Here is an 18499-nt window from a genome sequence, read left to right as displayed (position 1 = left end):
TGTTTTCCTGATTTTGTTGAACTGTCTTTTCTGTGTTTTCAGTAGCCCATTGAGTTTCCCTTTAAAAAGCTATTTTGAGTTCTTTACATTAGGTAAATCACAGATATTCAGGTCTTTGAGTTTGGTTACTGAAAGATTATTGTGATCTTTTGGTGGTGTTGTGTTACCTTGATTTTTCATGTTCCTTGAAGTTTTGCATTACTGTCTTTGTATCTGAAGTAGCAGTCACCTCTTCCAGGCTTTATTAACTGGTCACTTCACTGTGTCCAAACATTTTTGCAACAGTAGTGTGATAAAACTACTCCTTTGGAAACCTGTACTTTCACAAAGACTCTTTCATCTGTGGATCATCGTCTAAGATAGTGCTTTCCAGGAGCTCCTGGACTATGGCCAAGAGGGGCTGGAGTCAGTTCATGGGCCACTGCAGGGTCCTCAGCTGGGACTGAGTTCTGCATGTCTATTATCTGATTCATAAGTGAGTGAGACTCCTCCTGTATCCCTTGTTGTATGGTGCTGGGTCCCATAGCTCTCACAAACACACTTTTGTCTGGATGGATGCTGAATTTTTGTTGTTGAGTAAGGGACAAAAATGAGGACATCTTTTGCCACCATGATGCTGATGTCACTCCCAAGGTGATTTCAGAAAAGTCAGGAAGGAACTAGATTAAAAGGACCAATGTCAGGACCCTAGCTTATTTATTTATTCATTTTTTCAACTTAGAATGTAGAATTGAGGGAGATTTGGACAAAGGACAAAGATTAGGGTACAAAGCTGTCAGTAAAGAACAGCGAGTGAATAAATGAAATTTACAGCATGTGGTGACCTGTACATTGATGGCTATGTCAGTTGAGGAGATGATGAGTGTCCAGAGTTGCTGACTATTTAGAGAAATAATCCTCAACGGGAAATCACTTTATTTTTAAATGAGACAGATGTGAAGATCAAGTATTTGTCACTTTGACCATTCTTGGTTTAGTGTCAAGTATTACAGATAGCAGAATTCATAGAGAAAAGCTATTTTATAAATTTATAAATATAGTTTAAATTAAACTGCTTTGGATTGTGGCTATTTTTCACAATGAGATACACTTAAGCAAATGTTCACTTATTTAACAAATGTATTAAGGGTATAGCACTGTGTGAGGTACTGTAGAGTATGCAAAATATATATCCCACAGTTTTTACAGTTAGCAAATTTTCAATACAATTGAAACTACAGGATGAGCCAAGATGATAAAAGTTTCAAAAATAAGACAGTGACTATCAAATGGATGGTGTATACAGTAAGTATAATAGGAATTCAAAGGAGGAAAAGACCACTAAGAGCAAGAGCGACCCAGAAGCTTCAGAGAGGACGAGAGGCTTGAGCTGAACCTGGAAGTTGAGTTGGACATAGAAAGTAAATAGAAGGTAAGTTGAAGGATGACATAGCCAGCTAGAATGATTGATGTGCATTTGGTCAACAATGAATGAACCATCTAGAATATAATACAAATTTTGTGTTGCAGAGGGTGGATTTAAAAGGCAGCTTATAGCTAGATTGGGTAGCATATTACACATTAGGCTAAGGAATTTGAAATTTACAGACATTCTATTCAAATTTTTTATTGATATGATGAAAATGGAGTTTTAGGATGTTTTATGCAGAATGGATGGGAGGAAGCAGAAAACAAGGAAAGGAATATTATAGCACTCAATCAAAATAATCCATAGATGAATTAACAGAGAATATAGAAGAGGACTTTGACAATAATATAAGCAACAGGAAACTAAACAGATTTGCTGATGATTATATTCAGGTGTATCAGGATAAGTTAAAATATAGAAAATAAATTATAGAGAAGTTTTGATCAGGGGTTACTTGAGGAGGGTGAAGCAATTTTTTGAAATAAGTAGCTTAGAGTGAGAGTTGGTTTTAGAGGAAAGTAGAAGACTGTAATTTAGAATTGTTGAGTTTAAAGAGAGGGCAAGATATCAGAGTGTAAATGGCCGCCAGGCAATTGGAAATATGTAAATTGAGTTCAGAGAAATATTAAAAGCAGAGATATAAATTTAGCAGTATTTCACATAATCTTTGAGGTCTTAAGACTGAACGAAATTTCTAAGGAAATTAGTTTGAAGAATTGAAAATTAAAGCCCTGAATACTTGAAAATCTTCACGTTTAAGGGTTAAGAGTGAAGCCAACATTTATTAAGTCACTATGCACATTATCTAGTTTAACTTTATAAAAGCAAAGGAAGCCTCAGAAAGTGCTGCCAAAGAGGTTTAGAGACTGTATGGACAGTGAAGTTCAAGAAGAAAAGATTACTTAAAGATGTTGGCTGTTGGAAAGAGATCAATTATCATTATAATACCAATTATTATAGGTTTATAGAACAATTTGTGATTTGTTTCATAAAGAAATAATTGGTAATCTTTGAAGGTCAATGTTTCCTTGGTTAAAAAATAATCCTGAAACACCATAAAATATCTTTATTTAGGCTGGGTACTCTTTACTGGCTTTATTTAGGCTGGGTACTATCTACTACTTTGCATCTTATTCTTTGAAATAGGAGATTAATGTCATAATGGGCCAATCTGGAAAAACAATTTTCTATTCATGGAATATAAGCCAAATATAATCGATGGGATAGTTGTTATAAGAAAATTGCTTTTATTAAGAAGTTGCTATTTATTTAGATTGAAGTGCATCTAGGATGGAACAATGACACATTTCTTTTAAAAAATCTAGATTTTAAAAAATTGAAAAGAATTGGGATAGTCAGAGGACTTAGCCAAGTTAGTTTTAAAAGGATATACAGAACAGTGTCATTTTTATACATCAAACATTGCCATCATCTGTACTTTATTTTCACAACAATTTTTTGTTATCTTCACCAAATCTAAGTGTTGTCTCTTCTACTCCAACAAGCACCACAATTCACTTGGAGCCAAGTCCAGAACTCACATTGTATGTAGAGTACCATTTATGGGGTAATTAGCCACTAGGAAAATATTTCTCAAAGTATAATCCATGGACCACTTGTGTCAGAGAGCCTTCTGGAATGCTAATATTTGAGAAGAGGAGAGAAGAAAACATGTCTAGAAATGAAAGAATAGAGGAATCCACGAAATAGAAAATGTCTGTAAAACGCCCATGTGGAAATCCCAACCCACACTTACAGAATCAAAATCACAGGGGAATTGCACCCAGAAATGTGTATTTTCAAAACAAGAACCCCACCCCCCCACACACACACTACACATATACATTAAAATTGTAAGGTATTTTTTAAATTAAAAAAATGTAGTAAAATTTTGATGTGTATGTGTGTACGTTTAGCCTGGGATTCTTGTGATTGGGTTTCACTCTACTTCCCTTTCTCTTCTGTTAATTTTCACATAGCAACTATTTTCTCTCATTTTACGTCTTATAAAAGGAACAAACAGCCCCTCATTTGACATGTGTCCTGCTTTCCCTGACATTACTTGCTCCTCATTTGAATAACTTACTATTCTGTGACAGTGTAAGAGACCGACAGTGTGAACGTATTCAATATCGGAAGAGTCTGGCATCCTTATTGATTACTTTTCAAGCCTTCTGGAATGCTCATATTCTGAAGCAGGTAGAAGAAAACAGTCTAGAAATGACACAGACTAGGTGAATCCACGAGACCAGGAGAGACATTGCAGACACTGTAATGCAGAGAGAGACACTGCAGAAGTCAAGGAAGAGAGCATTTTAAAGTGGGCTACATGGGAAAATGCTGGAGAGATTGTTAAAAATGTTTCAAATCTAAATGATTTTTATAGGTTTCTCTGCTATGTAAACTGAAATTTTATTTTAAAAAATTTTGGCCATGCTTCTAAATAACTGCATTACTTTGTCGGTCTCTGTTCACTAGAATAAATAATATTGTGTTGCTTTGAAAGGGAAAAACTTTTGCAATTTTGTTTCAGCTTGTGAATTCACAGGAGGGAAGTAATTCTTAGAGCAAAGCTTCAAAGACCTAATATAAGAAAAACAATTCTTTTTTTCAAACAATATTAAATATAACAGAACTGCAGGCAGAATAATTCATTTTAATATTAAAATAAAATCAAGCACAACTTTAGTCTGATTACTTTGACATGTGAAAATACTAAAGGCTCAAAAATAAATAACAGTTAAAATTTGAAATGAGCAAAGAAATATGTTAAGAATTTATAGAGTTTTCTATCATTTATATTATAATGTTATCTCTTTCTTCAGATAAGCAGAAGAAAAATAGTCATTTAAAAGAAACTGTGAAAGATTCAAGGCATAAGAACTTTGTCGTGATTTTTGGAAGGTGAGAAAGATCCTAGTTCTGAGTTGTTCACATCAGAAGTAATGTGACGTTCTTTCATTGAACAAAGTATTCACTGAGCACCTACTATGTGCTCGGCTCTGTGTCAGCCCCGGGAGTTTCAGCAGTGATATAGAGCAGCGGAGAAAATAAAGTAGGAAAGGAAGTTTGGAAGTGGCAACAAAGTGGGGTGGTTTTACAGTTTTACATATGAGAGTCAGAGAGGACCTCACTGAAAAGGTGACAGTGAAACAAAGGCGTTCAGGGCATGTGAGACTGAGCCATGGAGAATTTGAGCCATGAGCCTGGGGAAGAACATTCCAGATCAACTGAGTAGTAGATACGAATCTCCTGGGGCAGAAACATGCTTGTCATATTCAAGGAACAGGAAGGAGTCACTGAGGCTGGAGTGATTGAGGGAGTCTGTAGTATAGGGTGAGTTTGGAGAGGTCAAGGGGGCCAGAGTGGTAGGGCCTCATAGATCACTAATAAGTACTTTGGCTTTCCTTGTAGGGATATAAGACTCCTTTCCCAGAGGGATATGAGAAAGGAACAACAGGCTCTGACTTTCATTCTCAAAGGAATATTCTGGCTGCTGGGTTAGGAAGGGATGAGAAAGACATAAGGGCAGAAGCAGGGAGACCTGTTAAGAGCCTAGAGCAGTAATTCAGGTGAGAGACGATGGTGGCTTGAACCAATAGCGGTAGGAGTGGAGGGGAAAGGGGATTGGGTTCAGGATTTATTTCGAAAGCAGAACCGGCAGAATTTGCTGATAAATTAGACATAGTTTGTGAGAGAAGTCAAAATGACTCTAAGGATTTTAACCTGAGCAACTAGCAGGATGAAGGTGCTATTTCCTGAGAAGAGAAAGATAGCAAAAGATACAGGTTTGGGGGGGCACCAATCAGCAGTTTGATTTGGTGTATATTAAGTTTTCAATGTCTACTGAATCTCTACTAAAGTTGTTGAGTAATCAGTTATCCATACAATTCTGGATATTAGGGAGATCTCCAAGCTGGAGTTATAAATTTGAAAGACAGAGACATGTAAGTGGTATTTAAAGCCACAAGGCTGGAACCAGAAAAGAGGAGAAGTCCAGGAATGAATTTCAGGGAGATGTTAAGAGACTAGGGAGAAGAGAGGAATCAGCAGGTAGACTGAGAAGTCAGACAGCAGGAAGTATGACTTCATTATTAATAACCTTCTTTCAGAGGACATTGGAATGTACAAGCTCTAGCGGTCCTAAGGAGTGTTTCACTTTTTGTAGGAATTATCTGGTTATTTGCCATTTACCCATAACTTGATCTAAATCTTAAACTCTTGCTCTTACTCACACACTCCCCTCGCTTCATGCCTGCATCATATTCGTTCTGAATATCCTTATTGGTAGTGAACTTCATCTGAGTGTAAAATGAATTTTTGAAAACTGTCAAAAGTAATTTGAGGATTTATCTGGCGAATATAATGGGTGACCAAGTTGGTTAATACTGCTTTTGATCAAATATTAGGCATGACTATTTAGTAATATCACCAAGTTTACTGTGTGGTTTATATGCCAGATCTCAAAGCAATGTCAACAGGCGTGTTCTAAAATGTTTTGAGCAATGACGTTACTGGAATAGATATATAGTTTCCAAAGGGATTCTTTTCAATTAATAATCATATGTCACATACATATATAAGTTCTGTTAACACTATTTCTTAATATTCTTTTATTTTATCATATATATTTACATAGATGCTTAAAGTCCATGAACATGCATATAGCCATAAACAATATCTAATTGAATATTCATTTCTGAGCCTAAGAATTCTCAAACAACTGCTATTCTCATTTTAGATGATTATCTTATCAAAAAGAATTGAAAATAATTATTTTAATGACTAAAAGTTCTGCAAAAACACATTTAATAATATTTGCCTAGCTATTATAAAAATTGTTGATTGCAAACACCAAAGATTTACAAACAAGCATCCTTGGATATCTGGCTAATACTAAGTTAGTAATGGATGTATCCCTTGCAAATGATGCCAACTACTTGCTCACTGAACAAATATTCATTAAGTTCTAGTATGTTCCAGATGCACGCCATGCTGAGAAGAGTTTGCTCCTGTAAATCCTTCCAAGCGCATCCTGAGAGATTTACATGCATAAAGGAGAGAGCCAAAATAATGCTGCTGACTTTCTCCATATCCGTGTAGTCTCCTGGGGAATTTCACCACATGGAGGACCAAGTTTGACTAGACTAGAAGAAAACTGGAGAAGTTGGTGAGGTTTAGATTTACCCTTTTCTGTCAACTGCATCCAGACTTGGACCATTAATTAATTACCCTGAGACGCAGAAAGCTCCTCTGTTACTTAATGACACGGCCCAATTGCCATCCTTGCCTCTGACTTGACCAATCCTTAGCGAGGAACGGGGTGTGGTAGAAAGAGCAACTTTTAGTTTTCCTTTAAGGCTAACGACAGTTGTTGTTCTAGGTTCTGGGGATGCAAAGATGGGGTTCTTGTTTTCAAAAATTTTGTAAGTTTTTGAGGGAAAAGAAATATATGTGAGCAATTATAGCAGATTAGGTAACTGCTGTGGTGGTATAAACTCAAAGTGCAAAGGGAATCTGGGGGGAAACTCTAAGAGATCCTGGCTTCACAGAGAAGGTGCTGGCGCTATTCAAAGAGCTGAGTCCATCTTCCACCAAGCTCAGCATGACAAGATAGATGGAAAGTCTTGGGACCCAGATTTTTTTCCTTTAGCCCTTAATACTCTAGCTATTCCTGCTTTCTCAAAGCTTTTCACTAGGTTTTTCCTGACACTCCATTTTGAATAAAGTCTAACTTTCATTCTAGGACTTTCTCTGTGAAATATTTTGTTGTCTTTACCCCAAGGATCACAATTATTCCAAAGCAGAACACTGTTAATTGTCTCGTTGTTCCCCGCTTAAACCTGGTGGCTGGCCCCATTCCTCTCACTAATGTTGACATTAACTGCCTAAAGGAGGCAAGTGATTTCTAAACGTAGGTTTACATGTTTCTTATTAGATATGATAAACTCACAATGTTTTTCATGTGCTTCACTAGTATGGTCAGCTTCGCATCCTCATATGATATGACTAACTGCACCTTAGGCTTCTTGTCAGGAAACTCCTCACCTGATAAAACAATAGAATTTCAGTGGGTTAAATTGAAAGTGGCGCATCACAAGATAAATCAAACATTTAAAGACTTAATCAGGACCAATGGATTATATGCAAAGGAAACATTCTTCAGGATCATGCTGAAAACATCATACTCTTCAGGAAGCTTGAGTTCATTGAAGATGGGATTTGTGTCTAATCTTCACATTCTAATCTAATAATAGAGTTTGTGTTTTGTTTTGAGCGATACCATTATTTTCCCAATTACCTGAGCATGAACCTCAGTGTCATTTTTGGCTCTAATTTTCTCCTCAATGTTCAATACAATGAGCTTAAAGTATTAGAGGGCAGAGTGGTTGAAAATGTTGGCTTTAGAAGTCAGTGAGTCTGGGTCGGGTCTCAGCACTATACCTATGACTATGTCATTAGGACTAAGTTAATCGACTTCGGTAAAGTGGAGATAACAGTTACCTACCTCAGGATAGTTGGGATGACTGATAAAATTTAAAAATTTTCACAATAATCTCCCAGTAAATGTTTGTAATTGCTAATAGCCTTTCTCCATATATGTGCAGACATCTCTTCCTTTCTAGTTCCACAGCACCTGGTTCAGACTCTTACAAAGCATTTGCCAGAACCACTGGAACATTCTCTTCCCCTCCCCCAGAACCCAAATCTATTTGTACACAATTGCCAGTATAATCTTCCTACAGCAACTTTTATAAAATTACTCTTTTGATCAAAGTACTGTTCAAAGCTTTCCATCGCTTATGAAAAAAAGTCTGAATCCTCAGCCTTGAATTGTTGCTTCTTATTGAATCTGTCGGTTGGCTTTATTCCTCGTTATTATTATTCCATACTGTAGTCTGTGTGTTCAGTTGTACAAACATGCTCTATAATTTCCTTCCAGTCACTGCTCATATTATTCCCTTTATTTGAAACGATCTCTTCCACCATTTTTGGCTATTGAACTTTTACTTTTCTACAAGGCCTAATTAAAATGCAAAATACTTCCTGTGGTCACTTCCCTCTGAACTCTCCTAGCACAGCCGTTACACTTAATATTTATATTGTAATTATTATTTTACGTGTCTCAACTTGCTTAGTGGATTACATTCTCCCTCAGAGCTTTCTTTTTTCCCATATTCCTAAGGGACATATAAATCAGTGCTTGCTCCAGAATGTCACACTAAACATTTATTTAATGACAGAAGTAACTTCAATTTTTCTTTTAAGTTATATCAGTCCATCATTAAAATGAGGGCTTTAGTTTTTTAATTAAAAATTTCCAGTTTATACCCCATGGATTAAGCATAATTTACAGTTTTTCTAATATTTCCCTTGTAATCTCTAGTTGTATATTCTCTGAGGGAATTTGGAGAGAAGAAATTTATTAATAACAAGGAGTTTGGCAATGTTCTGTTGTGGGCGCATTGTGGTCCACACTGTCTTCTGACAACCTTGGCTCTCTATTCCTCTCTAACATTGGAAAATTAAACCTGAGCAGAATGCTTCTACTCCCAAAGCCTTTTACGTGTTTATTGGAATAGTTTACACATCGTAAGTAGGTAATATCAATTAATTTTCTTGTCAATGTGGATTATTGACATTGAAATAATTAAAATTGACATGGAGTGTTTCTTACAGCTGAAATGGTGAGTACACAAATACAATCAAAAACTTTCTTCCTTAAAATATCTTGATTACAGTGACTGAGACACATTGTTAATTAGAGACACTATGAGATAATTCTGATTGTAGCAGTGAGTTAAACTGCATCTCATAATAAAAACATGTGGTTGAACTTTTGGTATGAGCATGCTGAAAATGCTGATGACTTTTTGACATACAATTATCATTATTTTTGAGTTAAACAGTGAACAGATTATTAAATAGAAACTCAATGTGTTTAATCAGACGAGTTTTAATTCAAAGTAGGAAATAAGCATAAATTTATGATTGTCTCAATAGTAACCATACAATTGTTACTTGGACTGAAGATGATATTCCACCCTAAACCTCTCATGCAAGATTAGCAACCAGAGTACCCATCAAAACATGCCACAGTTCAGAACCCATTGAAAATTCAGGCCACAAAGAAGTGTTAGGAGTCAATGTAGTAATAGTAGAGGTACTCAGCATTTCTAGAACTCCTACTGTGTGTGAAATGTTGGGCTAAGAGCTTTATGTACGTTACCTCACTAAATTCTCACAATGAATCTATAAAGTTTGTGTTACCTCCATTGTACACATGAGGAAATTGGGGCATCCGGTTCAAGGTCATGCAGACAATAAACGGTGCAGGGTTAAATGATCTCTAAAGCCTATGTTCTTAAACATCGTGCTGTAAAGAGGCAAACAGGGGGCAACAACCTAAGGGAAAGGGTTTAAATGAAGAACCCAGAGAGGGAGAATTTTGAGAATAGCTTCATATGGACTAGATGATGTTAGAATATTCTGATTTTCTGCTTCAAGATAGTCTGGGGGATCTGATCATGTGTAATCTACCCATTTATGGTAACCCCAAGAACTTTTAAAATATTATTGATCCTAAGGATGATTGTGTTGAAATGCTTGAATGCATAGCATTACAGCAGCTAACACAGTGATTACTATGCATAATGTATCCATTAAGGTTAAAGAAATATTTCAAAACTTAACTTTTTTTCAGATGATAACATATTCATATAATTCAAAAATGAAAATTTATTTTAAAAGCATACAGTAAAAAGTCTTCTTCTCATTTCTAACACCTATGCACTCAGTTCCTCTACCATTATTTTATTAGTTACCCATATATCCCTCCAGAGGGACACATATCCTCCCAGTTTCTTCATATAAGCAAATACAAATAAGTATTTTTATTTTCTCCCTTTTTTCACAAAAGGAATAGCATATTTACTATTCTGCACAAAGATTTTTGAGGTATTTTCATATGAATAATACATAGGTTCTTTCTTTTTTAAAATACAGTCTCATATTCCATTATGTGCAAATATCATAATTTATTTAACTAGTTCCCCATTATGGGCAGGTGGGTTTTTTACAACGTTTTCCAGCTGTTACAAACCATGCTGCAATGAATAGGCTTGTATGTGTGTCATTTTGTACCTGTGCATACATATCACAGGATAAATTTCCAACAGCAGAATTGCTGGTCAAAGGGTATTCAGCATTTGTAATTTTGATAAATGTTGCAAAATTGACTTCCATGGAAGTTGTACCAATTTGCATTACCACCAGCAGTGTATGACAGTGCCTGCTGACTCAACCAAGCTTATTAAGGAAATTTTTGAATTTAGGCCAATCTGATGAGTTAAAAATGATATCAGTATAATTTTAATTCACATTTGCATTTTTCTTACGTATGAGGCTGGGAATCCTTTAATTTGGTTAAGAGCTACTAATAATTTCTTCTTTTGTGGATTATCTTTTCATACTCTTTACATGATTTTCTATTTGGTTGTTGGTCTTTTTCCTACCAATTTCTATGAGTTATTTATGTATATATTAGACAACCAACTCTTTGTTGTGATAAATTTCCAATATTTCACCCATTTTGTCATTTGTCTTTGCATTGTTTTGGACTTTGTTTTATATTATGCAGAATTATTATGGCTTCTGGATTTGTAGTGATAGCTATAACAGCTCATCCCAAGATTATAAAGGATTTTTTCCGTGTTTTCTTTTTCACATATAGTTTCATTATTTACATTTAAAATCTTTCATCTATTTGGTATATATCCCGGAATATGGTGTGAAGTATGCTATCCCAACACTATTCATTGAATTTTCCCTTACTGGTTTGGCCAATATTATATTCCTGAATGTATTTGACTCTGTGTATGGACATCCTACTATGTTTCCTTTATTCATCTATTAATGTGCTGACACCAAACACAGTTTTAATTACTGAGGCTTTGTAATGTGTTTTTATATCAGGTAGAGTTTGTCTCACCTCTTTGCTCTCCTTTTGCTAAGTTTTCATGGCTTTTCATTGTTTATGAACTGAGAATTAGCTTATCTAGTTAGAATAGATCTGTTAATATTTTTAAAAATTGTATTTCAAAATTAAATTGGAAATATCTGACATCTTTCTGATGTTGAATCTTCCTATCCAAGAGCATACTATATCTTTCTATTTGTTCATTGTGTCTTTCAAAACCCTCAGTAGTGTTTTAAAGTTTTCTTCATTTGGTCTTGCACATTTCCTGTTAAATTTATTCTAGGTTTTGCTTTCTTTCCTTCTTTTTTTTTTTTTTCGCTGCTCTTGTAAATGGCTTCTTTCCTCTATTATACATTCTAAATATTTATATATATAATATGTAATAATATAATATATATATGTGCAATAGAGGTCTATATATCAATTTGGTACCTGATACCTTTATTGAAATCTCATCATTTGTGATAGATTTTTAGTTGAGTCTTTTTTTCTAGACATGTAATCATATTACTGGCAAACAGTGTTAGTTTTGTTTTCTCCTTGCCAAAATTTATGCTTCTAATTTATTTTTCTATTTCATTTAGTCATTTCACAAATATTTATTGACCTATTATGGACAAGGCAATGCTCTAGGCTCTTGGAACAGATTAGACTTTTGGTATTTCTATAGTAGCATTGGGAGATATAAAAAAGCAATAAATATAATAAATAAGTAAAATTTATAATATGCTGAATATGATAAACTATAAGAAAAAAACCCAGAACAAGATAAAGCATTGGGGGCTACCAGAATAGGGGGCAGGTTGCAATTTTAAATAGGATAATCAGGGTGCTTCTCATTGAGAAGGTAAATTTTAAGCAATGGCTTGAAGGAGGTGAAGGAGTGAGCCCATGATGATCAGTGCTTTTAGCTCAGTGTAATTGTGATGATCATGGGCATAATGCCTTATTTTATACGTTAGCGGAAATACATTTTTACTGTTTCCCTGTCATGCCTGATGTGGGCTTTGGATAGACAAGATGCATCTTCTCATGTTAAGGCATTACCCATTTATTCTTATTTGCATGTTTTATTAAGAAAGTTTATTGAAATTTATCAAATGCCTTTTCAGGGTCTACAGAGATGAGCATGTGATTTTCTCCTTAAATCTATTAATAGGATAACATGTATTATATAGTATGTATATTCCTGATATTGAACCATTCCTGCATTTCTGGCCATGGTGAGTTATATTCCTTTAGTGTGCTGATGGATCGTTTTAGCTAATATTTTATTTTGAATTTTCCATTAATATTCAGCAGTGAGATTAGCCTGTGATTTCTCTTTTGCAATCCTGCGATCCTTGAAGTTATTAGCATAAATATTCTATGTGCTTCATAAAAATAATATGAAAAATGGTCTTTACTTTCCTCTGTTCTGCAATTGTTTAAATAGCAGTGGAATTATCTGGTTTGTAAAGGTTTAGTAGAATCCCTCTAGAAATCATCTGAACTTGGTACTGTTTTAAAGATTGCTTTTTGAAGCTTTTTCTATTTATTCTACCAAACTTGATCTTTTTTCTGGGGTGAGTAAATTGTGTTTCCTAGAAAATTATCTATTTTAGACAGTTTTACATATTTATTTTTGTAGAGTTGAACAAAGTAGTCTCTTACTATTATTCAGTGTCATCTCTTTCTATGGTTACTTCTTGCTTCTCCCTTTGTATTTTGTGTATTTGAATTTGCCCTCATTCTTTTGATTAGATTAGCAAGTGGTTTATTTATTTTATTTACTTTTAACTTCCAGATTTATTTATTCTGCTGTTTTCTGTGTGCTAACTCATTAATCTTTACTTTTTGTCTTTACCCATCTTTTTCTTTTTGTATTCTTTTTGATTGTTTTGTGCTTATTTCAATTATTCCAACTTTCCTCTGAGCATTGCTTTATCTTTTTCCCATGGTTTCTGAGATGTGGTATTTCATTATTGCCGTTCTTCGGAAATTTTGCAGTTTTAGTTTGTGAGTCCTTTTGAGCCAAGAGTTGTTCAAGAGAGATTATTTTTTTAAATCTCCGAACTTAAGTTTCTTCTAGTTTTCTGAATTTTCCCATTAATTTCTCACTTTATTGTCTCGTGATTAGAGAATATGTCTGTACTATTTCAACTTTTTAGAAGCTACTGAAATTTTCTTTGTGGCCTAATACATAATCTATTTTCATGAATGTTCCATGGGAACTTGAAGAGAAGCTATATTCTCTATTTTCAGCAGAAAGAGTTTGATATAAATTAATCAATTTTGCCTTATTAATTTTACTATTTAGTTTTTCTATGTATCTACTTATTTTTTTCCACTTAGTCTTTCATAAATCAAGAGAAGTGAATTAGAAGATCCTACTACTAGTGTGTTTTGTGTATTTCTCCTTGTATGTTCCATAATGTCTGCTGTACATATGTTGCTGTCACATATTTGATATGTAGTCATAACTGCTCAGCTCTTCATTGAGAATTGTTCTCATTATAGTTTAGAGTTCCATTTCTGTCTTATTTAATGCTTCTCGGCCTCAGTTCTACCTTTTCTTTATTAAGATTGTGACCTGTGGTTTCCAGACCCTTTCATTTGCCTAATATAACTAGGCCTATATTTTAATTTTCAAGCTTTTAAAATCACTTTGTTGTACATCTGTTTTTACATGAAGATACAGGTATGATTTACACTTTTATTCCAAGTGAAAAATTCTTCTTTCTTAATTGATGAGTTAAGCCGGTTTATACTTATTGATATAATAGATACATTTTCTCTTTGCTCTTATTGTTTTATGTTGTTAAAGAAACATTTTTGTTTTTACAATTTTTAAGAAAGTCTTTCACTATGTAATTTGTTTTTATTTTTATGTACTTGTGAAAAAACTTAGGAAAGGTTTCATTTTTGTTCTGGTAGTTACTTCTATTTAACATTCTTAGACCTTTTTTTGACAACATTTGTTTCTTAATAGAAGCAAAGATAAAATCAGTGTGCATAATCTTTCTCACTTTAATTTCATCTACCACTCAATTATATTCAATTTTCTGATCTTCCTTAGTATTTCTCTAATACTAATATTACATATGCTAAGATTTTTTATCGCTTGATTTGTCAGATTTCAGAGATCTCCTTTACACTCTCCTATTAGAGATGAGATAATTAGAGGAAAGTCCTCTAACTCTCATCTTCTTTTCATCTTTTCCTTCCCATCTCAGCCAAAAGTAAAAGTCTAAAATAATTTCCTAATTAAAAATGTGAGATTACATATATAATATAGGCAAGTGCATAGTATTTAAAGCTTTCAACTGAAAATTTCAAAAAAAACTTTAATATAAGTATTGAAGTAGTGCTAGCCATCCCCTTCTTATCCTTACATATGATTAAAATTTAAATTGAACACCTGGGTAATGTACCTCAACCTATTGATAACTGATCTGGGCTCTGTCAGAGCAAGTAGCTAGAAGATTAACCAGCGAGACCCTGCCATGCATGGTTTCGAGTTCCCTTTTAGATTAACATCTCAAATTGGAGGTAGTGATGTAAGGTAATGATTGAAAGCTCCTGTTTGCAATTCTCTGTAATTATCAATGGTGTCTAAACATGCTCATTAATTCATCCTCTTAACCCTGACAACTGTTGGCTTTGATCAGGTTCTACTCCACTACCAATGTTATTGTTTCTATAACTTGACAACAATCTACCTTTTGTGTGTCAGAGTTATGTACTGGTGGAGGATGGATAATTTTATTTTTTTGTGGAGATATTATTTGGCATATAGATTATATTAATTTTGGGGGAGTAGAGAGGATCATATCATTAGAAAATCAAAGAATATACAAGATAAAATCCAGCAACTTTCTGGGTAGTGCCTTGGTTGTGTGGTATTCATAATATTTAACGTAATAATTTGTAGAAGGTTTTTTTTCCAGGTGATACTTCAAGAGAATTTTAGTGGTTGGGAGGTGTTGAATTCATTGTTCTAGAGCATTTCCACATGAAGTGGTGAGTGTGGGAGGAGTAGCATGATTTTGGATTTTGGTTTCTTCTCTTTTGTCCTTTTTATAAAAACCACAAGCTACTTTGTTAGAGAGTATCAATGAGTCTTCCACTGTTGTTTTTTTCTATCATCAATCATTTACTCACTAATTATTTATGGAGCATCTCGAGTAGGCCAGACACAGAGCTAAGCCCTGGTGATACAGTGGTGAGCCATACAGACATGGATTATGCCTTCATGAATTTCTAGTCTACAAAGAAGTACACAAGCCATAATCATCACTGTAATAAATGCTTTGAAGAAAAAACATGATAGGAGTATATAGCAAAGACAATTGAGATGAGATCTGAAGGATGCAAAAAAGGATGGAGAAGGTAGAATAGGAGTCAAGTGGTCCAGGCAGAGAAAATTGCATCGCTGAGGTACCAAGGAGTTTGTCTTAGTTGAGGAGCTGGAAAAAGACAAGAATAAAGATGGGGAAGGGCCGGATATTAGACTGGAAAGGGAAACTGATGGGTGCCAGATTCTTCTGGGATACCATTATGAGGATTTTGGTCTTCATCCTAAGGGGGTAGGACCAGCCATATAATTTGTGAGGCTCAGTAAAATCAAAATTCAAAACGAAAATACAGGGGCCCTTTTACAAAAACTATTACGAATTTCAAGACAGTGACAGCAGAGTATTAAACCAAGTGTAGGACTGTTCTAAGCACCTTGCCCTGTGTGACTGCACAGGTCTCAAGCCCATGAAGTTGGCCCTGCCTAAGAGCAATGAGAAACCAAGGAAAAGTCTTCAGTAGAGGAGACAGATCATGGGATTGGCATTTGAAAAAGATAAATTCTTCTATTGTTCTACCAAGTCAGGTTTAGTTAGTGAGTAAAAGCAAAGGAATGTTAATATCTCCCAGATCCAGGATTACAAATTATTGCTAATATGATCTTTATGTCCCGTGTCTAGATACACAAGTACCCAGAATCCACTCTGTCAGTTTATTAGTAGGGGTAGTAAAACGGTGAAGTCTGGGATTTTTGCTTAAAGTTATCCTATGTGAACCAATATTTTAATACACTTGAATGATTTTATCCTCTAATCATTTAACAGCATAAACTCAAGATTCCAACTAACTGACAAGAGTAGTGATTAAAATAAATATTGTGCTTCTTCTTTAGAATCAACTGATATTCTGTGACAAAAGTATTAAGAATTCAGAAGTATGAAAGAGGACACACTTTAAAGAATGCACAATTGTTCTAATAATTTGCACATTCTGCTTAGAAGATGTGTTCTGTCATTTTAAGATAATAGGCTGTATTTCACATGCAGCCCATATCTAAAAATATTGGGAATCAAATCTTTCAACCATTATCACTGTCAAAACAAATCTTGAGTTTCGTATGATGTAGTAAGAAACAAGCAAACCAGAAAAAAACCTCTCAATCATTTTAGTTTTTATAATAATAATCCTAATTTTTTGTGTCTATATGTATTTCAAAACACCTTACAGAGAAATACCACTATCAGCAAAATTAAAAGTTTGACAGTGATGCAGAGTTTAATTTTCTGAAACACAGAAAAACAATTTTCTTTAAGCACTTTAATGACAGAATAGAAGCTAACCTAGTACCATTTTTAAAATCTGACATTTCTGGAAATTTGCAACTTTGTTTTATTTACTTTTTAACATGGTTAGTTAAAGTTTATAACTATTGACCGTAAAAAAACATCTCTCCAGCTAATAGTATTTTTAAAAAGAAGATATTTGTTAGATATTTGTGAACTATGACAATAAAAAAAGAAATATTTTATATTGTAGACATCATTCTTCTCTAGATACATGCTATAAAATGTAAGAAATTACCTTATTTACTTAATATTGTCTACGGTTTGCCTATATAAGCAAAGTACCTTCGAGAGTGATGTCACCTGAATAAAATGTGGGGGAATGAGAGAGGTACAATCCTCACAGATTAATTTTGGATTTGTGAGTACAGAGCAATGCATAGTGGGAAACTGAGTCCTTGATGTAAGGACTTTCAGTCTAACAGGAGCAGTAAGGCAGATAGCAACTTAAATATACAATTTAATAAATAAACAATTACATTGTACAACCTGATCCAGTTGAACAGAACTGTACACCCAACCAGTAAGTAACTAGGATGTCAGATACAAGCAGAAAGGATAAGCAGACGTGCCTAATCTTAAAGGTGGAGAATCAAAAGGTGGATGTGGATAAAAATGAAGACTGGGACTTGCAAAGAAAAGGGAGGTGGAGTCTAGTAAATTATGCGTTTGCTAATCTTGTGTGAGACAAAAACCAGCATCATTATCGGATGGCCACTGGCAAGAGAATTATATTACAAACACTTGAAACTGATAAGACATTCAAAAAGAGTCTCTGCCAATCTAGGAGAGATGATAGAATAGTTAATTGCAACTAACACGCATTTGGCAGAGAACAGGGGGGATGGTGCTGGTGTGCTGGGCTGGCTTGGGATCCCGGTAATGAAAGATGACTTCATGAGGGAGGAGGAGCAGTTATTGAGCTTTAAAAAATAAGAGTGAAACTGCGAGATAATTCATGATCATTATTATTGCCTAATATTTATTTTTGTTGCTTCCTAAGATGTTGAGTAAACTGCAAGACTTACTTGCAGGGGAAAACAAGAACTCTGACATGCAATTCCATCCCAATGCACAATTAATTGCAATGAGTTCATAGTGTGGCATCATGTAGTTATTATAATTGGACAAACATCTGAGTTTAATTGAACTTGATGAACATATTCTAAGGGGTTAAAAAGCTTTAGAGATGATTAGAAAAGGCTCTTAAAGCTTTATTCTTAAGAAGAGATTTTAATTTGAAAAATTACAGTGATTTTTTGCACAATTATTTTGAAACTCAATAATTGAACATAGTAATAATGATGAAATTACTTACCTAGATCCACAAGTGATGATTCTTCAATTGTTTGTTGCACAGGCTCTGAAAGGAAAAAACTAAGTACACAATCACTCTGAAAAATAAGACAAAATATATTTCTTTACACACACATCACTCTGAAAAATAAGACAAAATATATTTCTTTATATCTTATGCTTATTTATTGCTCTTAT

At 34.3% G+C, this 18499-nt stretch overlaps 1 protein-coding gene across 26 annotated transcripts in view; it reads right to left on the bottom strand.

The window, feature by feature from the left end:
- The window catches only part of PIK3C2G (phosphatidylinositol-4-phosphate 3-kinase catalytic subunit type 2 gamma), a 510504-nt gene that overhangs the window by 25358 nt on the left and 466647 nt on the right, over positions 1–18499 (bottom strand). For 25 of the 26 annotated variants that reach the window (XR_011540000.1, XM_070619245.1, XM_070619233.1 and 22 more), the window contains 2 exons: positions 18324–18399; positions 7362–7456 (listed from right to left, as the gene is read on the bottom strand). Coding sequence is in view for 25 of the 26 variants with exons in the window: in XM_070619245.1 (XP_070475346.1) it covers positions 7362–7456; positions 18324–18399 (171 nt within the window). In the remaining variant the exon portion in view is untranslated. Of the gene's footprint in view, positions 1–6351; positions 6567–7361; positions 7457–18323; positions 18400–18499 lie in introns of those variants that run through there. The other variant, XM_070619239.1, reaches the window with a different exon arrangement.

The sequence above is a fragment of the Equus przewalskii genome, chromosome 5 (assembly GCF_037783145.1).
Source record: "Equus przewalskii isolate Varuska chromosome 5, EquPr2, whole genome shotgun sequence".
NCBI classification, from domain to species: Eukaryota; Metazoa; Chordata; class Mammalia; order Perissodactyla; family Equidae; genus Equus; species Equus przewalskii.
This window is presented reverse-complemented; position numbering and strand designations above follow the sequence as displayed.